General features: G+C 49.9%; 1 protein-coding gene across 4 annotated transcripts in view; it reads right to left on the bottom strand.

The window, feature by feature from the left end:
• Positions 1-11,066, bottom strand: part of FGF13 (fibroblast growth factor 13) — a 212,055-nt gene extending 200,989 nt beyond the window's left edge. Inside the window, exon 1 of one of the 4 annotated variants that reach the window (XM_066182205.1) lies at positions 11,042-11,066. Coding sequence is in view for 2 of the 4 variants with exons in the window: in XM_066182202.1 (XP_066038299.1) it covers positions 9,879-9,927 (49 nt within the window). In the remaining 2 variants the exon portion in view is untranslated. Of the gene's footprint in view, positions 1-8,347; positions 8,369-9,878; positions 10,002-11,041 lie in introns of those variants that run through there. The other 3 variants (XM_066182202.1, XM_066182208.1, XM_066182206.1) reach the window with 3 other exon arrangements.
• Positions 11,067-21,798: the final 10,732 nt, after the last annotated feature.

Here is a 21,798-nt window from a genome sequence, read left to right on the forward strand (position 1 = left end):
CCCTGCTTTTTTTCAGCTGTTACATAGTTCAGAATCTCTTCCTAACATTGCTCAGAAGTGCCTGACTAATTTTTCTGATCAAACTCAGAAGTCTTGAGAAAACATCTCAGTTTTGACAGGAGGCCTTTTCAGACCAAGGGTGGAACAAGGACAGGGCTGGAAAACCTGGCAGGTCTTTTTCCTTAAAATAGCTCCAGTGTGACTATTTTTCCTGAGTAACCTCAACGAAATTTTGCTTATGTCCCACTGGGGGAACAAATTCAAACTTTCAGACCCTGAAAGTTGCCATGAAAAGAACCTAGAACTTTCACAGCTCTGCATAATTCTTTTCTCCTCTACATTCATTAATTGCTGCCACTTAAATTAAGCATCCCTAAACAATAGCATCTACTGTTCTTAAATGAACTACCAGGAAGAAGTAAATTTTTATCTTTCACCTGTCTTCCATGCTGCTCTCTCCTTGTACAGGAGTTACTTGGTCACTACCTATAAAGCCTTCACTCCTCTCCATCATCTACTAACGGGATACCCCTCATGAAAAGACTCTCGTTTACACTAATTCCCAACGTCCCAGAAATCCTGTGATAGAAATTCCTGCCAAAGGCACAATTATACAAACAGAACTTGAAAACTGGGGTTTGCATTGACAATCTGAAAACAAAAAAAGAAAAAAAAGAAAAAAAAAAAAAAAAGCAAAAACATACAACACGAAACCCAATCCTTAAACAAACACCCCAACCCCTCTTCCAGCCAAAAAACCAAATGTGCTGCTCTCCAGTGGCCAAGTAACACAGCTCTGTATGGAAAACAGCCAGGTACCAAGCAAGCCCCAGCACCAAAGCAGACACTCCTTTATCAGCCTCCCTGGCCAGGCAGCATCCTGAGCTTGGAGTGGATCTGGGACAGGTCACACTTCACCCCAGAAACCTTTTTCCAGCTGGAGTCAGACTTCTGACTTGCTGCTGCTGCAGCCTCCCCATCAGGTGATGAGGAAGAGCCTTGCCATCTGATCCCTTCTGACTTACTTCACTTTTACCACCTTTTATTGAGTTCCACCAAAACAAACGAAAACCCAATATCCTTTCCTCAGAAAGCAAACACGGGGCAGAGCAGCAGATGAAAGTCACTCCAGCTCCCCTTGCCCAATCACTTGAAAGCAGCCAGCTATTTTTGGCAGTCTCTGAACGTTCAGTCACTGGTATGCAAGACGAGAAGCACACGTAGAGCGGAGCACATGACAAACCTGCACTGATTGTACACCAGCGTGGCTGCAGAGCCTCTCCTCCTTACAGCAGGAGAAATTAACACTCCAACATCTGCAGCCCGGGCGAGGAACGAGCACCTGCACTTCGTGATGGCCTCAAACAGCTACAGATCAAGATTCCCTCAGGAAATGCATTCCCCTGTACGTCCCACCAATACTACAATTCCCAAAAATACCTCCACATCTTTACTTTACTAGGGGAGACTTCCATGGATCAGGTATTCCAGCTCTGCACCGCACAAGAAGTGACAATGGCTTGCAGTGACAATTGCGTCCATCCTAGTTTCTTACTCTCCTGCAGCACTGGGAGGAACAAAGTGTAAGTGACAGGAGCTCAGATGATACGATTGTGTATATTAGTGTAATTGTGTATAATTACAACAAAAATATTTATCATTTCCCAGGCAGCACTGTAGCACAACTTAGGCAAATTGAGATGTAAGAGCAAGGTAAGCATTTCACACGTGTACTAAACATGAAAGATAGCTGCACAGAACTCCACAGCAGGTGTAAAATCCAAAGGACAGATGTTTCTGTGTAAGCAATTTGACAGCACACTGACAATGTCTGGAGGTAAATTCAGCCTCAGCTACTCAAACACTGTGGCCAGTACCAGTGAGCCACTTAGGAGATGGAAGGGAAAAGAAAGGCACCTACCAGCTTCTTGGTAACTGCTGGAAGGTGGCTGAAAGAACAAAATCAGAAGAAATCCGTGTCCCCCTGTGTGTCTGCTGGTCAGGAGAGAGTGTGCTGGGCCAGGTGTGGGCAGAGCTGTGCTGTGGATCACCTGGAGCTCACACTGCATTGCTCCCTCCTCCTGCTGGCTTTCTCCCCTGCCCCTTTCTCCTGCCTTTCCTCTCTAGTTCTTTCATACTTTCTTTCTATTGTATCTTTCCATTTTACGTAAGGAAAAAATGCCCTGCCCTTTTGCCCTTCATTTAATGAAAGCCAGAAATTTCTAAAATTTGAGCAAAAAGCCACCTGCAACAGAAGAGGAAAAACTGAAAATTCCTGGTTCCCCTTTCCTGAAGGTACTCAAAAGCTGCCTGGACATAGTCCTGAGTGATGTGCTCAGGAGATCCTGCTTCAGCAGCAGGAGCAGCTCCAGTGCTCCCTTCCAGTGAGGAACCTTCTGCGATTCCATACACAAAATGAACAGAAAAATAAAACTATTAGGTGAGTGCTAGTTACCACTGGATTGGAATAAACAGGCCACGGGGGCAGGGGAAAAGTGGCTCAGAACTCCTGAACTCCTATATTTAAAGGCAGTGTGTCAAACCTGAGCGAAGCCACAGAGCTGACAGCTGTCACCTCTGCTGTGCAGTCCCTGGGCAAGCCACCAGCACCTGGGAATGGTCACCTGGGCCAGGAGAGAGAGGGAGCTGCCCAATTCCTGCCCAGTGAGAAGGGGAAGTCACCTGACACCTTCGTCACACCAGAGGCTGGGGCCATGCCACCAGCCCTTGCTGTCCCCCTGTCACCAGCCGAGCTGTGTGTCCCTGCCCAGGGCTTGTCCCCAGGGTCCCCTGTGAGGAGACAACAGAGCTGCCCCAGGAGGCTTCCAGCAATCCCAGGAGGTTCCAGAAGGTTCCACAAGGGCCTCACCAATCCTGGCAGCAAACAGCTCAGTGTGCTTCCAGGGGATGGAGGGGGGAGAAGATCGGAAGGCCATCAGGTGGGGACTGGACTGCTGCTGGGCAAATCCCACCTCCGGGATGTCAGTGCCAGCTCCCACAGCAACAGGGATACAGAGACCACCAGAGCATCTCAGCACCGCTGCCGCATCCCCTGTGCTGGACTTTACAAAGTGACACCCAAGGCAAACGCCGGCAGAACGCCCAGGCCAGAGTTACACAGTTACACTCAGGATTACAGGATGCCCGCCTCCGATCTGAGCCCACCAACACTGCAGAAATTCATCCTAAATTGGCTGGCAAATAAAAGCGCATGTATGGAAGATGTCAAGCATTTGTTAAACAATTTATTCTTAAAGCAACCAAGAGAGCCTGATGTCAACTATGTCAAGCCCCAGCTTTTGAAAAGCATCTAAGGTTCCCTGGGCCACAGAACATTGTGATCTCTATAAATACACCTTCATTTCAGCTACAAGCACAACCAGTGTCACAGGTAACGAAGCACCACTAGTTCAGATTTAGTCAGTCTTGACCTGTGCACATGTCACGCAGCCCGGATCAATGGCAATTCGATCGCTATTTCTGGAATATCTCTTCTTCCAGCTTCATCTCTGTCCTCTGCTCCCTCCCACCCCACAGTGATGCTCTAATTATTCAAACAACGTAAGCAGCGTTCAACCCATGCCAGCCCTTTCTTCCTTTAGCACTGACCTTGCCTTAGACATCACTCTCACAAAACTAATTAAGTGGAGAACAGTCTCGCTTTACACTCTCTTCATGAAAAGAACTGAATTGTTACCTGCCTCAGGGTGCAATTCAAATTATTTTCGCCTTCATTTCACTCAGCAACACAATACAAACACTGAGCATGAAACCAGACCAGCCAACTCAAGGAAGCCCTTTACCAAAAATACCACACACAAAAATTAAAGGATAATTGTAAATAACATACATAGCATAGTGGTCTCATTTTGGTTTTTAACACGCATTTTCATGTAAGCTTGACCAAGGCATATTTTGGGAAAAACAGCTAATTTCGTTAGGTCAAATGATGTAGCTGAGGAAAGAAAAACAGATTGGGCTACACAAGCCCTAGAGCCAGGCTCAGTTAAGAGTGGCAAAGAAACCTTCAGTCCCCCAGAGGAGATCTGAAACCACGGAATCTGTGAGAGCATCCAGCCACCAACAGGGCAGTTCCCCTCCAATGCACAAAGCAAAAATCCTGGTCTGAAAATGCTCAGCTAGGGGTTCTCTAGGACGTAAAGCTTGTCCTCTTAGACTGAAAATGTTTTGTTTGTACACAGGACACCTCCAGATTTACAGAGGATTTTATAAAAGCACGGATTCACTGCTTGCAGGAGACTGAGGAGCAGGACTTGCCCTGCCTTGGCTCCTAAGGAAGCGGGTCATACGACTCTGCAGCCGTGTCTTCTTCAACACACTACAGCACTAACACACAACGAGGAACAAAGGCAGAAAATGACCATTCATTGACCCGAGGCTACCCTGCAGCACCCAATTCCCAAAGCACAGGGGTAAGAGCAGTGCCCTGCAGGAAATCTCAGTAAATGGCACAAATACAATCAATGACAAGTCTCCAGTGTACTGTGGGTGGCTACCAGAGATGCCAGAAGCCCAGGCCATGCAATTTCTTGTGCATCTGCTGTGGCTGCTGCTGCTCCTCCCTTTGCAGTGCCCTGCAATGCTCTGTGGGGCTACTCTTCCTCCAGGCTTCATCTGCCTGGGAGTTTTTTCTCTGAAGATGAGATTTGGCATCTGCCAAGAAGGCAACTATCATTAAGTTTCCCTCTAGAAGCAAAAAAAAAAGATGACTTTTACTACCTTCTGTACAACATGACTTCTTGGCATGGACAGCAGCCACACGGGAACCAACACTGCAACAAAGCCCAGAGCGTGGAGCTTGTCCCCAAAAATCCTGCCTCACTCTGGATTTCCTCAGCGCTGAAAATCACTAAAGAGCCTCAGCACGAATGTGCTGGCATTTTGATCTCAAGACTGCTTCCACTTTTTAGCTGCTGACGTTTTATCAACATATGTGAGGGTCTTGGGATTGAGAGGGAAGGATGTTTCTTTTATAAAGAGTTACTGTCGTTTGTGGCACCAAAGCCAGTCCCAGATAATGAGTCATAACAGGAGGAAGTTACTGTAAATATTCCAAACATGGGCACATTAACAACCACCCACTAATCAGAGGCAATGCCACAGGCAGACACAGAGAACTCCCACTGCTGCCAATGGGAGTTTTGAATGGATCAGGACCACAGCCAAGCACTGAGTATCCATTGTGACCTGCAGCATTAATACCCAGGATGGGATGGGCCATGGCCCAGATTTTGGCTGTCACTTTCCAGTGGGCGATGCAGGCATCCATTCAAAGTGAAATCTGCAATCTCAGACAGGAGGCTCAGAGATTTCCAGTGTGAAGTGAACGAAACAGAACCACTGTGCTTAACACTCACTCTCTGGTGTCATTAAATGTTTATAATACAAACACAAGTTCTGATGCGTAAGCCAATAGCACCAACTGACCACAAAAAGACCCAACTTGCTGCTGGCGAACATCTGCCTCAACAGATCCTCAAGTTCACACCCTAAACTGCAGCTGCTGCTGAAGTTTGGTGGGGCTTTTGGTCTGAAACGCAGAAGAACTGGCACCCAAATTTCTGACAAAAAGACAAAGAAATGCCCTGGCTGTGACCCGAGCTGGCCAAGCAGCACTTGAGGCAGTTAGCACCGTGCTCCCTTCCCCCTTCTCACCCGGGGTTGCACTTGCTGCTAATTTTGATTCCGTGGACTCAGACCAAGACGTGGTCAGCTTACATGCTGCTCCTCTTCAAGTCCCTGAAGAAAGTTACTTTCTCATGATTCAGTACTATGGAAATATAACTGTTGAGATCAGCTTCTTTATTTTTGTCAGCTTTTCTCCAGACCTTTCAATCATAGGCTGCATTATACTATATTCCCATAAAGCCAGGAAAAGCAGTAATAGATACCTCAAAATTCTGACTTCTATTTTTCCTGCCAAGTGATTTCTCTAAGTGCTTTGTTTTCTGCTGTCAGTGAATTAGAATAGTACCTGTACTTCCAAAGTCTTCACTGTTACTGTCACTATTTCAAGACGCTCTTCACAGATTAGAAGCTTTCAGCTTCAAAAATGCTCCTATTCTGCTTTCTGCAGAAGGAAATACAGTCTGCATTTTCTCACTGCTTATGGCTGAGGTTATCAGACTTTTGGACAAAAGCTATCCAAGTTCCTCGTGGTGACAGCACAGTGACAGGAAAAGATTGCCCTGCATCTGCTTTGATGGGAAAAGTACATAATCCCCTTAGTAAAAAGAAAAACAAATGCAGATGAATCCATTCCTCAGATTTAGTTTGAGACTCTCTGCTCCAGCTCTTGGCTTTGCTCAGGGGAGCCACACGAATTGCACAGCAGCCTCTGGAAAGAGCCTGGCTGTAATACCAGACAGCACAAGCTCTCTAAGGCCCAGGTCCAAAGCACAGGGCTTTGGGCACGTCTCAGCTCCCTTTCCAACGCCCAACCTTCTCCTACTGCTCCACAGGTCTCCCCCAAATAAAAGATAAAAAAATATTTAATTCAAAACTGGTTATGTCGGTACAGCCCCAAGGACCCATGGGGACACCCTCGATGTACTGAGCCCAAAGTGCAAGGCAAAAACTTTTGGGGAAGGTGCCCCTGGCACACCCGAGGCTCTCTGCACAGCAGCTCCGTGGCAGGACAAGAATCTGCCCGGTGGGAACTGCCCTGCTGTGCTGGGAATGCACCCGGGACACCTCCTGAGCACAGAGCTGTTCCCAGCACCGGTGACTGACCAGTGCTGTGCTGGGAATGCAGGAGAGCTGTTCCCAGCCACCAGTGACCAGTGGGGAATGCTGAGCTGTTCTTCTCCAAACCTCACATTCCCGGCGACCCTGGAAACAGGGCACCATGAGGAGAGACACGGACACCTGCCCCACGACAAACCCAGCCCAGAGGGGACAGGCTGCCCTCTGGAACCAGCTGCTGGCTACCCCAAACAGCCTCCATCCAGCCTGGAGCAGCAGCACTGCCCATCTGCCTTTGGGAGGCAGCTGGGAGGATACCTGGGCACCCTGCACCTGCCCAACTCTCACACAGTCTGAAAAAAACAGGGGGGGAGCAGAAATCAATGCCATAATCTGCCATAATCTTACAGGTACACACTCACAGTTAATGCAGCGTCTTGCAGCAAGTCAAGGTGCACATCCCTGACTTCATTCTGTTAATCCATGAGCTTTATTTAAGATTAGGATAGATAATTCTCAAATGTCCACAGCCCCCGTTAAAAGCAACCAGGTATTGAGCAAACACAGTCATCACTGGGTTTTCTAGGCAGGACTTACAACACATCCTAAAGCAAGCAGGCACCTTCCTCTTTGGCTTCAGGAAAGAAATGAAATAAATAAATAAAACCCCACTATTTTAATTAACCATAAATTTTGGTACTTCTGTAAGACTTGCAGAACTCCACTGACACCACCACAGACTTTACAAAAGGGCAATTTAACTGCAACCACTACAAGGCAGTTAAGTATTGACCCTGGGTTGTGCTTACACCCCCCAAAATCCAAGGCTGCTCAAGGTTCTGTATAAATCAATTCTTTCTAAAAGGAACCACCCCAAAAGCCGAATGGAGAAAACGTCTATCGACAACTTACACAGCACAGCTCCTACATCTGGGCCGAACACGGCCCTCCCCAAATTCTGTAGAGAACTACAGTAAAGTCTCACCTCATGCATGGCCCTGCAATGCCTAAGGACGCTTCAGAAGTGAGAAAAGCTGACACTGCTCTCACTGAGAAGCATTCCACATTAATTAGGCAAACACCTGCATTGACAGCGGGTGTTTAAACCACATCGTGTTACCTTACAGAACGGGGGTACATGAACTATCACCATAATAAGCTACTCGTATATAAAACATGATTATGTTGTTCTTTGAAAGAGGGGTTAACTAACTCGAAAGCACCCAAGAGCTTTCTCTCGGGAGTCCAGTGCCACAACACAGCTGCAGAAAAATGCAGAGAATGGTATGCCATCCTTTCCAGACAAATTACTGTATTATTGTGGGGAAAAAAAAAAATCTAACAAAAAAACCCCACCCATCGCTGCCTGGATTTACTAAAGCTACAGCCAAATTAATCATTCCCATTTAAGAGCATTAACACTTGCAATCACCAAAAGAGAATTCAGGTGGTTAAGAGGAAAAAACATTTCCTACTTTTGTCTACAACTCAAGAGGTTAAAGACGACCACGCAGCCTTATAGATGAACTAGTAAATATTAACTCCTTCTCAGCATCCCCGGAGCCTTTCTAAAAGCCACTTCACAGGTGCTAACCATGACTCACAAACCACCTCACGCATGTACCGGCTCCTCCTGCTGTACCTAAAACTGCCTCTTCACTTGGTGATAACAGAGAAAGTTTTTATAGGAGCTCAGGGAGCGTAGCAGCGTCTCCTGGAAGCAGAGTATCAGCACCAACTGCTTTTCCTGGGAGCCTCAGAATATTCACCTTCTGGTACCCTGTCAGCACTGACATCACAGCCTCGCACGTCTCAGGCATCACTCATTGACTCATTAACGGAGATACAAATGCCTTTGTCCCACTGCTCTGAAATCTGCCAAAGCCTGCACACAGGCGATTTCAGACATGAAGTGTATCATTAAAACTTGCAAATGTATCACAAATTGAAATACGTAAGCTTGATTTTAAAAATCAGCTTTCAGGCAAGCATGGCTCAAGCATGGCAATTTCTTTTTGTTTACGATTATTACACAGTTCTAAATCACGCAAAATAATTCCTCAGAAAGGCGGGAATCTTTTGTTCTGCACTGCTTAATTAATTATTTAAAGTGCAATATAGTGAATAAGGCCACCATAAAAGAAAATCAAAACCAAGTCAACTTCAAAGAATATAATGTAAAGGCAAAGCACATTTATCTAGGAAAAAGAAAGGTTTTGCAACGCATCTGAGTAGTGAAGTTGATTGTGTAGCTGAGAAAAAAAAAGTGATGCAAACGCTACGGTTTTGGACATAAGACAGAACATAGCAGGAATGGGAAAAACAGTTGGGGAAAAAAACTCACATAAAAAAAAAAAAAAAAAAATTAAAAGCTCTCCAAAGCGTTGAACATAAACTTCCAAAATCGTGAAACCAAAAAACTTTTTATCAATAATAGAAAGGTTGAATTGTGTTGATTCGGCCTCTCAGGCTGCTAAAAAAGTAAAGGACAGGGAAGCGTCCCAGTCCGTTTGCTAGGACTAGTAAATAAGGAGTAGCTTTTGGTCCTTCGGGGTGGCCCGGCACAGCACCCCACCCCGGGCGCCAGAGACCAGCCCCGGGTGTGCGGGGAGCACGGGGGTCACCGAGCCCCGGGGGACACCGAGCCCCGGGGGACACCGAGCCCCGCACCGCCCTCAGCCCCGCCGGGGATGGACACGGGGGACACCGCCACCTGTGCGACCCCGGGCGGGCACTGCGCCCGGCCACGCACCCCGGCACGGAGCCCTGGAGCCCGGCAGGGAGCCCGGCAGGGAGCCCCGCATCCCCGGCTATGCCGCGGGGCCCGGGGCGGAGCAGGCCGGGGAAGCCCCCCGCGCCCAGCCCCGGCCGGGGTCCCCAGGTCTCCAGGGCGCTGTGTCCCCGCCCCGCTGGCCGGAGCCGGGGCCGCCGCAGCGCCGAGCACCCCCGGCCCGGCCGGGAGCCGCCCCCTCCCCGGCGGGAACGGGGGGGCAGCGATGCCGGCGGTGCCGCATTGAGCGGCCCCCGCAGCCGCGCCGGGCACCGCGGGCGCCGCTCCCTCCCGTGCCGGGTGCCCCGGGCCGGGGCTGCCCCCGAGCCGTGCCCCCCTCCCGGCCCGGTACGGTCGGGCCGGGGAACGAGCCGGTTTATCGGGGCGGCTGCGCCTGCCTTACCCTTGGAAGCATCTTTCTCTTCTTTGGGCTTGATCACCTTCCCGCTCATAGACCCCAGCTTGGGTGGGAAAATCCCCGGGAGCGTCGCGAATTCCGGCCGGACCCAAAGAAACCTGGGGCGGGGGGCAGCGTGCGTGCGTGTGGGGGATCCTCTACGCCGAAAAGGCAGAAATAACACCAGGAGAAGGGCAGGGGGGAGGAAATGAGGAGCCGGCGAGCTGCCCGCTCCCCGGCGCGGAGCCTCGGAGCCCGGCGGCGCCGCCGCGGTGCCTGCGGGAGCGGAGCGGGGAGCGGGGGGCTCCGGCAGCCGCAGCACCGAGCCCCTGCGCCGCTCGCCGTGCCGGAGACAAAAGCGATCTTCCCCGTGTCTGCCCGGCCCCCTCCTTCCCCCGCCTCCCCGGCTCTGCCTCCCCTCCCCAGGGCCAGGGAAGCGCAGCTGGTCCTGCTAGTCCCACCGACCGGGGGGAGGGGGGCACCGTGACTTGGGAGGGGTTGTTTGCTCGGGTGTGTTGGGTTCGCGTTTTTCTCTTTTCGCATCCTCCCCTAATAATAATGGGATGGAGCGGCGGAGCTGCAGCCGCGGATAGGAGGAGGAGGAGGACGACGCGAGTCCCCGTCACTGCAGAAGAGGCGGCAGGTTTACGCTGGCGGCAGCGAGGAGGGCTGGAGGGGGCAGCTCCAGCGCCCCGGCTCCGCGCATCCCCCTCCCCATCACCCGCAGCGCGGCTCCGCTAAAGGGCACGGGGCACAGCGGGGGCAAGGCGCTCACCGCTGCTCTCCGGCGGCGGCGGAGCGGTGTCCCCGGCCGGAGCTGGGCTGTCCCCCGGCCTGGGGAGCCGCTCCCACCCCGTACCGCAGGGGCGGCTCTGGCCGCGGGGCCCGGCCCCAGCCCCGCAGCCTGTTGCTGCCGTCGCGGGAGCGCCGAGCGCCGGCCGGGAGCACGGGGGGCACAGGGGGGATCGGGTTCCCGCTAACGGGGGGCACGGAGGGCAAAGGGGGGATCGGGTTCCCTCAGCAGGAACAGGCAGAGCCCGCGCCGCTGCCGCCCAGCCCTGCTGCCCTGCCCCGGGGCGTGGGACGGCGCCCACCCCCTCCCTCCCTCCCTCCCTCCCTCCCTCCCCCGGCGCCGGCCCCCCACCCCAAGAGCAGCCAGAGCCCCTCACCTGTGCTGCCAAGCGGCGTGTCCCGCCCCCCCCTCCGCCCCCTGGCCCCGTTCTCCTCGGCGGGGCAAAACTTCCTCTGCCGAAGTCGGGGGAGGGAGGCAGAAACCCGATGCAGCCCCTTGGAGCCCGGCCCCGCTCGGCAGCGCCCAAAATAAATCCCCGGGAAGAGGAAGGGCGAGCCGTGCAGTGTCTGGGGGAGCCCCTCGGAGCGGCACCCGCGCTCCTCCTGCCCCTCTCCCCGCGGGCGGAGGGGTCGGTTCGGGGCGGGGGACACGAGGGTTTCTCCAAGCGCCGGGGGGAGCGGGGCAGGGCTGACGCCCGGGGAAGGCAGTGTGCTCTGAGCGGTGCCCGCACGCCGTGCCCCCTGCCCGCCGGGGGTCCCCGGCACTGCAGCACCCCCGGGGCCGCTATTTTTAGTGGGGCGGAATTCCTGCCCGGCACCCTCCCCTGCTGTATCCCGGGACAGCTGGGGACAGCTCGGCTTTCCGCGGCCAGCGCTCCGGCCCCTCCTGCCCCTGCTCCCGGCAGAACAGCCTCTGAGTAAGTGGGTGATGAAACAGGCCGGGGATAAAGTCTCATTCCCACTGCACACTGGAGATCAAGTGCAGTTAGGGATATTAGGGCTGTTTAAGCTAATAATCAAGAGCCAGGAAGGCAGCTGTGATCCTGGCCCTTGACTGACTTGGTAGGGTCAGCTTTGCTTTGCAGAGACACAGGATGGCCTGGGAAGTGGTGAAGTCACCATCACTGGAGGTATATAAAAACACAGAGATGTGGCACTTAGGGGCATGGCTCAGTGGTGAACATGGGAGAGCTGGTTAGCAGTTAGATTTGATGATCTCAGAGGCCTTTCCCAATCAAAATGATTCTAGAATTCAGTAAGCCCTCTGATGACAGTGGAGTTGGAGAGTGCTCTCCATGTCAGTCTATTTCACATGAGCCTCTTCAGGTGTTCGTTTTTTTAACACATCGGAGACTCTCTGGGGGTTAAAAACCTGGTCATTTTCTTTTCTGTTTCTCTCCAAACAGGGACCACTGAATCCAGAAAGCTGGAAGCTGATTCTCTGATTCAGCTGAGCCAGCACTGTCAGAAGTAGCTGATGAGCCCCAGCAAGGAGGTTTCAGCTGTCCAATACAACTTAGACCTGATTTTCAAAGGCACTTGCAGTGTCTTTGCTGAGAGTCAGTGACTCTGGTCTGGTTTGAGATCTTTCCAACACCAAACGTCACTGATAAATGATGTGTTAGTGCTGACAGTGAACCTGCCTCACCTGAGCCCATTCTCATCTTTGCCAGGAGACCTGTTCAATTTTGCAGGAGGCCCATACACTCAAACTAACTACACTGGAAGGAGGCAGCAGCTCAGCAGGATGTGGAAGAATTGTAGCAACTGGTGGGCAGAGGGAGCTTACCCTGCTGTTTTAAAATTAGTTAGTTCTTCCCCTTAGTAGTTTTTTTTTTTTGTTGTTGTTGTTTTTTTGAGGGTTTAGAAGTGTCAGTTAAAACAGTAATAAAATACCGTGTTGTGCACGCAAAATATAAGAGGATTTGCGTGAAGGCTTATTGCAATCCAGGTACAGTTTGCACAGACTTTAATTTGAAAGCTGCCTTGGTGCCTTGAGCATCCTAGTGGAGATGGTATCTGTGGTCAGGATGGTGGCAGATCTTCAGATTCCCTCACCAGCTCCTTGCTTTGATGTGAGCATCTCTGGATTTTAGGGAAATCACTTCAGGTCTGCTTTACAACAGAATTCCTTTAACTCACAAATATTTAAACGTGAATCTGAGCCTCAGTGGCTTGGTACGTCACTTCCCAGCTGTAGTAGGGAAAATTGTCACCTCCTTGCTTTCCAGCTCCAACCCTGGAAGCTGAGAAGTGCTCGGATGCTGTGGTGACAGAAGTGATACACAACAAGCTGCACAGCTCAGCCAGGCTCAGGCAGAAACTTACCTATACATGGCCCTGACATGGATCCTGTGCCTCTCACTGACGGCCTTCTCTGGGTTTCTGAATGCACAGCAATTTCTCTGCCTCCAGATAAATCAGGTACCCAGAGGGAGAAGACTGAGTGAAGTTTAGGACAAAGAAATATGATGTGGCCGTGCAAATGTTGTTCAGGTGTTCTCTGTCTGCTTGTGTGCCTTGGGACGGCTTAAATTCAAGGCAGTCTTTGTTGGGGGGAGCATGATTTAAAGCCAAATGTCAGTAAATTGTTCTAATTACACACCTTTTGTGTGCCTCCCAAGATTGTGATGGAGTCATCGCAACTGAGTGGCAACAAGCCAGGCAGCACAAATGGTTGGAGCATCGTCTGTACTCTTGGCTGGTTTCTGAGCTCTCCTTCCCAGAGGGACAAATGCGATTGCCCCAGGCACAGCAAGGGCTCACAAGCTCGAGTGTGAAGTGAAACATGAGGCTCTTGCAGCAGAGGCACAGCAGATCATATTTGGGCTCTCCGAATGCTCCGAAGCTCGGGGTGGCTGTCTGGGAGCAGGCACAGCAGAGCTGATGTGCTGCACGGTGCCATGCCTCTGCCGAGGGTGTTTATTCCCCCAGAAACATCTCCCAGAAGGTTCTGACTTGGCACAGGCTTGGCTAAGTCAAGTATCTCCTAACAATCTGAAACTGTAAAATGTAAGGGCTTTTATACAGCAAAACTGTTGCTGCTTAATGTGCAGTAGCTGTATGGTCTGTCTATAAAACACACACTCAAGTCATGAACATGCTTTTCCTGCCCTCGTAAAATATCTATAGAGACATATCCTCTGAGGAATTTTGGAGCTCACACAGATATAGTAGTGACATTGCTCCTCAGTGTATTTTTTCCTTAGTTCTTTGGCTGATTCTCAAGTTGAAATTTTCTCTTTTCTGTAGGCAGGGGTTTGTAAAAGGTCCAGATTCTACTCTTTTATATAGCAGGAATCTTACATTGTACCTTTAAAGCTTTGTCTTGGTGGCTCCTGGTATGTTCCCAGTAAAATCCGAAGTAACACTCTGCCTACATTCAGGCAGAGCAGGATTAGGCCTTACATTTAAGATTCCAGACATGATAAAGTCTCACTAATACAAGTACTTAATCCTCATTTCAATTTATATTGCAATATTCATACTGGCATCTAGAGGTATGTATTCAATGTTGATAAAATAAGTAAGGCATGTGTCTGGTGTAGTTGCCACTGTTTTGCAGTGGCAGCTGTACAATCAGCCCCAAGAAATCCATTGCATTTCTCCTTATTTCCTGGCCTACCACTGCTTCAGTTGGAATGCCAGGGCAAATTTCTGAACTACCAGTTGTGTGTTACAATTAAACCCACAGGGATTTACAGGTGAGATAAATATTAAACACAGGGCCAAAGCACAGCCTGTCCTCAAGCAGGCACATCCTTGTTCTAAAGGATGTTTCATTTGGCCCCCAAATTATTTTTATCATTCTTATTCCTACGCAGTCTTAAGCACTACACAGAAGATCTTTTTAGGGCAGACAGCTTGCTGTGCACAGTCTTCTTCCTTCTGATTGCCAGAACCCAACTGCTACACGCAAATAGAGTTCCAGCTAATGGATGGTACGGAGATTGCAGTTTAATTTCTCTAAGTAATTCAGTCTGATCAACGGAGACCGCCCTTAGAAGATCCAAGTGGGAAGGGATAATGATCACACATCCTGTGGGGTGCTGGCCCTGCCCGGGTGCCAGGACCCACTGCTCCATCACTGCCCTCCTCAGCAGGACTGGGCTCAGAACATTTAACAAAAGGGTTGGGATAAAGACAGGGAGAGATCACTCACCAATTACTGCCGCAGGCAAAACAATTAATTCAATGTCTTACAAATAAAGTGAGAAGTAAAAACTACATCTTGAAAATCTACAAAAGAAGCTTCCTGTCTTAAAATCCTACCCGGATGACCACTTACAGATGCTTGCTTGCCATCCTGCCTCTAAAGTTGCCCCTCTCCTCAATTTTGATGAATTGCAACTGTTTAAGAATTCTCCTTCACACCAGCAGCATCACCCTGACTCCAGAACCTTTGAGCGTGCAATAACCATTTATCACCAGCACGCTGGCACTGAGGAGCAGTGACAGATGTTTCAGGTGTGCTTCAGGACAGGGCAATAAATGAGCACCTTTCCCTTTCCCTTTCCCTTTCCCTTTCCCTTTCCCTTTCCCTTTCCCTTTCCCTTTCCCTTTCCCTTTCCCTTTCCCTTTCCCTTTCCCTTTCCCTTTCCCTTCAGCTAACCCAGCCCTGTCCTGCCTGTTTGCACAAATGCACACGCACACAAAGCAGACAGAGCCAGGTCCTTGCAGAAGTGACAGGTAATTTGTGTCCTTTCCAGGGGAGACACTGGGGACCATAACCAGCTGAAATAAAGCCTTACCTTGATAGCTTTTGTTAGACATCTCCAGACAGAACTTTAACAGGTGGTGTGAAAGAAAATGAAGGAAGTTTTCCGTGTTCTAAACTGAACCCAGGCGCCTTGATGTCAAAACAGATCTTTGCTCAGGGTGCCTTCTCCAGGGCTGGTAAAAGGTTTGTGACAGTGTAAAGATGAAAGGCCTGCAAGGGGTTCTTGTGCTATCCAAAGCACAGTCTCAGGGTGAAGGTTGTCCCACACCCCTCATGAACATAATGACAAGAAGCACAAAACACTATCGCTCGCTCCTTTTCACAGCGCAAGGTAAGAGCAAAGCGCCCTCCCTCACACAGCCCTTCATTCTGTGCTTACAGCTTTCCCTCTCAACTCCTCCTTCCACTTGGTCAACTCCTGAAAGGGTTTTGAAGTGGAGCTGGAGCAGAAGCTTTGATGTTTGACTGTGCCGAGCTGCAGAACTGGCAGTGGAAGCTGATCTGCTCCAGCCTCTGTGGAGCTGAGAGAAAACAGCATTTGAGAGACTGGGGAGGCAGAATGGACATCACACCAAAGCTGAGCCTGATCCAGGGACAGAATGGACATCACACCAAAGCTGAGCCTGATCCAGGGACAGAATGGACATCACACCAAAGCTGAGCCTGATCCAGGGGCAGAATGGACATCACACCAAAGCTGAGCCTGATCCAGGGGCAGAATGGGCATCACACCAAAGCTGAGCCTGATCCAGGGGCAGAATGGACATCACACCAAAATTGTCCCTGATCCAGGGACAGAATGGACATCACACCAAAGCTGAGCCTGATCCAGGGGCAGAATGGACATCACACCAAAGTTGTCCCTGATCCAGGGACAGAATGGACATCACACCAAAGCTGAGCCTGATCCAGGGACAGAATGGACATCACACCAAAGTTGTCCCTGATCCAGGGACAGAATGGACATCACACCAAAGCTGAGCCTGATCCAGGGACAGAATGGACATCACACCAAAGCTGAGCCTGATCCAGGGGCAGAATGGACATCACACCAAAGCTGAGCCTGGTCCAGGGGCAGAATGGGCATCATACCAAAGCTGAGCCTGGTCCAGGGGCAGAATGGGCATCACACCAAAGCTGAGCCTGATCCAGGGACAGAGCATCCAACACACCAAACCACCAAACCTGAGCCTGAGATTCAGAAGCACACTGAGACCATCCTGAAGTCCCAGTGCAAAGTGAGGGCGGGCACAGAAACCTTTGGCCACATCAGTAATGGGCAGGCAAAGGAGTGCAAGGAGCATTTCGTGACTGAGCCTTCCCTGGAGTCACACTTGAATTCAAGAAACGTAACAGGACAACAGCAGGAAAAAGGACATACAGCAGTATTTGAAAGGAAACTTCCCCAGCAGAGCTCTAACATTATTGGAAGCTTGCATATACAATGGTGGCATAGGACAACATTTTCATGTCTGGCATTTTCCTTAGGTGTTGTAAAAATTAATCAGTGTTTGATTTTTATGAGCCTGAGAGACAGAGAGGGGAATGTGATGGTTAGCTTTTCAGGCTATTTCTGGACTCAAAGTGATCTAAAAAAACCAGTTATGCTTAAAGTTCAGAGTGGTTCCTTAAAGGAAAAAGAGAAAGACATTAGTTTGGTTCAAGAAACTCATCTTAAAAGGAAGTTCTAAGTGTAGCAAGAAGCTTACAGTGTGTAAGACAAGATATATTCTGCTAATTTGAACATGCTCTTTCACACCAAGCAGCCAAAAAATAAGCTGCTTCCTCTGACATGAGCCTATTACCTCTACTACTTTTGTTCTTTTCCTCCACAGCATTGCCTTCTCCTTTAAAGCTCTATGCAGTTCAGCCCATTGCCTCGATTCTTTTTAACTTGCAGCAATTTTAAGCAGCAACTGATGGACTTTTTTCCATCATTTTCTTCACTCAGAGATGGTCTAGGTTCAGCCCTCACCCAGGATCAGAAGATGAAGCTCACCTATATTACACTGAACACTTCTGCACCGTTTCTCCTCTTTCCTGGGGTCATGACACTCTGGTCATGTCATGTGTCCCCCAGGCTTCCCGTTCATTTCCAGCTGAGCTGAACTTGCAGCAACCTCATAAACCTCTCACATGTCTTAATCAGATGGCAGCTGACTTTTCTTATGTGTCAGCCAAGTTTTGATCTCAATGACATGCACGGTGCCACGTGTAAGCAGGAGCAAAGAAATGAGAAATACGTGTCCCTCTTGTTCTTATGGAATTATAAGAGACCTCCTGACCCTCCAAATTCCCACAGCACAGAGGGCTGGCTGTAGCAGCGGTGTAGTAGCTAGCCTGATCTTGGAGAAAAGCAGAGCTTTAGCTCTGGAAATCAAGTGTCTCGTGACTGGATAATTGTTTTTTCTTAACAAAGCAGACTTCAGGTGAGTTGGGGGATTTGGATTTGTTCAAGGCAGAGCTTGCAGCTGCAGCCTTTCTCCTTTAGACCAGAATCAAGCGCAGGTCCTTGCCTTGGCAGCCCAGGAGGATTCTGCCTGCTCATCCCTCGTAGAGAACCACAAACACTTCAGGAGACGCACCCTGTTCAAAGGACTGTACATGGAGGTCAGAGTTTAGAAAGGGAAAGGATTTTGCACAGGTTTGTGCGTGTTTAAAAATCTGTTTCTAAAGCTCCATATGACCTGTGTTGATAAAACTGAGCTTTTTTGATGTTTTCCCCTTGCCTCATTTCAAAGCAGTAGCCAAACAGTGGGTTCAGGTCAGAGATGCTCTGTGCAGTAACCTGCGTGCACCAACACTTGACATTTTATGAGAAGCAGAACAGCACCTGGGCTCAGTGCTGGAGACTACAAATTGGTGACACCTTGTCATGCCATCCTTCACTGGCCTTTTCCTGAAACGTTGCCAGACGCCACCTCGGAGCACCACTAAAACTGCTTTCAGCTTTGGCTCCCCCATTTCTCTCCTCCAAAATGATCCCTAGGTGTACATCCTTTTTAATTTCTGGTAACACTGTGGTAGCTGCAGATACATTATTTATAGCCCCAAGATCTGGCTCCCTGTGCCTCCAGTCTGAGTGGTCCCTCTGCTATCCCTGTTTTGTATCCCGTTTTGTTTTTCCTGTAGGGAATATACCAGCAGGGATGGGGCTGAAATCCTGCTGGATCGGGAGAGGAGATGAATGCTGCTCTGTTTGTAAACACTTCAAGGCTAAAATTAGCAGGAGTCAGAAGAATCATTTGTGGACGTCAAGCTCCCCCAGCCGTCCTGAGGAACGTCTCAGGCGTGTGGCCACGTGTGCCAGGTTTAAATAGTCCCCATGTCACTGTCCTGCCAGATGCCACTCCTCGTGCCCTGCCCCTGGCCTGGCAGCACCACCACCAATGGTCCAGCACATTTTCAGCTGCAGGGACTCTCCAGGGCCTCCATAACGCCTGGCAGAGACTGGGAGAAAAGCCTTGGCCGCCTGGAATATTGTCCAGCAAAAGGGCAGGGGTTTGGGGTCTGATTAAACGTGGGGAGGCCGGGAAACCCTCGCAGTGTGAGCAGCCTTGTGCTGTGCAGTTTCAGGCTTGAGGGAAAACTGAGCCACACTGGGTACAGCAGACAATGAACATGAACCAGGGTGCACAAGCCCCACGTGTCCCTCCCTTCAGCAGTTACAGGCAGCAGATTGTAAGAACAGCCTTGGCTGTGTCTGCAGGAAAACGCAGCTGTGGTAATGCACCCCACACCCCCAGCAGGTGTTTTCAAATGGGGAAAGAGTTTCAGTTCACCTTTAGACATTTTTGGAAGTTCAACTAGAAAGTTCCGTGTTTTTCTCATTGTAATGTAATTCTTGCCCCTAATTCTCAGGGCCAAGAAATAAACACCTATTGGACCTTGTCACCGTTCTTCAAACTCTGTCTCTCTCCCTGTTGGCAGCAGGCCAGGCTGTCCCCCCTAAAACATTCAGTATTTAGGAAGGAGCACAAAGGAAGTAAAGGGCTTTTTGGAGTGTTTTAGCAGGGTGTCAGAGGTTTCTTGGACACCTGTGCGCAGCTTAGCATTTGTTTTCTGTAACGTTTGTTATTTTTATTTATTAAACCTTTTACTTTACAAAACACCTCTGAAGAGCAGTCTCGCTGAAATTATTTTAGGCCAATCCGCATGGGCTGGACCCTCAGGGACTGATACATTTACAGGTGGTTCATTACACTCCGGGCAGGCGTTAGCCTGTATCACACAACCAGGGAGAAGCAGTGCTGAGCTCAGACAATGTGTTCAACACAACCCACGCTCCTCAGAAGAGGCCACCAACCAGATGCCAAACAACCTGAATATATCATGGCAACTGAACTCAAGTCTCTGCAGACCCTGAAGCAGCAGCTCGGCCTCTCCAGTCCTCCGGGCACACACAGCTCTGACTCTGTTGACCTCTCAGTACTGGATGTGGGAGCACCTGAGTCGGAGACAGGTGTGCCACCACCCCTTGGGCAGGCACACACTGGGCAGCAGGACGCAGGGAGGCTGATGTGCCTGGCACCACCCCAGGTGAGTGTGGCAAGAGCCCAGCACCCCCAGCTCACCAAATCCCACGGACCCTGTCCATCTAGCTTTCACGCTGGCCCAGAGCTCCTACACTTGTGAAGCATCAGCAACCCCTTCAAAGAAGCAGAAAGAGTCAGTGTGACACAAGGAACTTTTGGAAGAGCCACATCCTTTCCATTTGAAGTGTGGTGCTTGTCAACATTTCCATTGCTCAGCCCTTGGCGGTTCACGCACACGTGCACCGTGTCATGTCCACAAAATACTCAGCTGCAATTTATGTCCCCAGCACTCTTTCCTGTATGCAGAATATCCCATCCATTTAAATAGGAGGATTATAGGAGTAGGAGGAAGCTTAGCACAAACAATAGCTGTGATCAAGCCCTGCGTGCACGAGTGATTTGTGGGAAGTGTGAGACGTATCAAAGATGGCAGGTGCTGCTCCGCTCCAGAGCTATTTATACTCGTGGAGTCACTCACAAACACTTCTTGCTTTAGAATGCTTCTAGGATTCCTTTCAAAGGGAGAGGAGACGTGTGGACTGTGAAAGCATGGGCCAAGTCTGTAACTTTAAAGATAACAGAATTAAGTATTGCATAAAAATACCACTATAATACACAAAGAGGAGTGGCCTGGCATGAGGAGTTTCAAGGCAGGGAATCACAACAAATAAGGAGATACATGATGGGGAGGAAGACACAAAAGGAGTGGTGGGGAAACAAATAAAACATTTTTGTCTTGGAAAGTACAAACCTTAGAGATCCGGGCTCTGCCAGGTTTTTGTCTTTTACATTTTTAACAAGGGACTCCCTGCCTCCCACAAGAAGCAAATACATGTGGCAAACAAGGCTTGGCTGCTTACTTCTGAGGGTTGAGTGATGCCCATGCCCAACAGATGCATTTGGGGGTTTTGCCCCAAGGTGGGACCCTGGGGCTCCAGAGGGAACTGGGAGAGCTCCTTGGGCAGCCTGCTGGCCATGGGGCATGGCCCAGGCTGCAGCCACAGCCATCCTGCACAGGAAACTGCTCTCACACTCCCCAAACCTCCACAGCACCCAGGCACAGCACGAAGGCTTTGAACTCAACTGGAAATCAAAGCTGAAAACCACAGAGCACAGGCCGTTGTCAGACCCAGTCCCAGCACTCCCAGCTGATGCGAGACGTTGTAAAGCCCAGGATTAATCCCTTACACGCTCTCCTTGAACTGGGGAGGAGCAGAGATGCCAACCCCACTCTGAACCCTGCATCCACACTGCAGCATCCACCCTGTGAGCACGCAGGGAGCTGCAGCCTGGGTGCCCTTTCAGAGATAACACCCCCAGCACTGTCATCCTGGCTCGTGTGCCTCTGGGAGGGGTGGTTTGCAGAGCTGCTATTTCTGACTCAGAATCCCAGTTGTGAGCGTGTGTGTGACGAAAGGTTAGCGCCCACGTTATTTACATCTCAGCTCAGAGGCACGCACAAAGGTTAGAGAAAGCAAGTCGAGCTGAATGTCATCTATTTTTCGTAGTTTTCATCCTAAGCCTTTCAGCCTGGCACACCTCCGTTAGAATGAATGAGAACTTCAGTGCTAAAGCTGGCAAATTCACCCAAAATCATCCTCCTCGTGTTTTGTTATTACGGCCATGTAGTTTTCAATTGCTCCTCAGACACAGTTCTCGTAGGCACGAATTGCATCACTACCAATTATTTTTCTTGAAGTACCAAGCATCACTGTCACTGTGCCGTAACCAAGGCATTAATACAACTCTCAGAAGTGATTTAGGGAAATAAAGCAGACTCGATTCGCTAGCATCTTCTTTAAAGCAAACTACCACAAGTCATTAATCATAAAAGTTTCTAATTTCAGAAATGAGCTAACTGAACTTTAATGAGACAAAC

This window comes from Chamaea fasciata, unplaced genomic scaffold, assembly GCF_029207755.1.
Source record: "Chamaea fasciata isolate MVZ Bird 193981 ecotype frontalis unplaced genomic scaffold, bChaFas1.0.hap1 SCAF_4, whole genome shotgun sequence".
Lineage (NCBI taxonomy): Eukaryota > Metazoa > Chordata > Aves > Passeriformes > Sylviidae > Chamaea > Chamaea fasciata.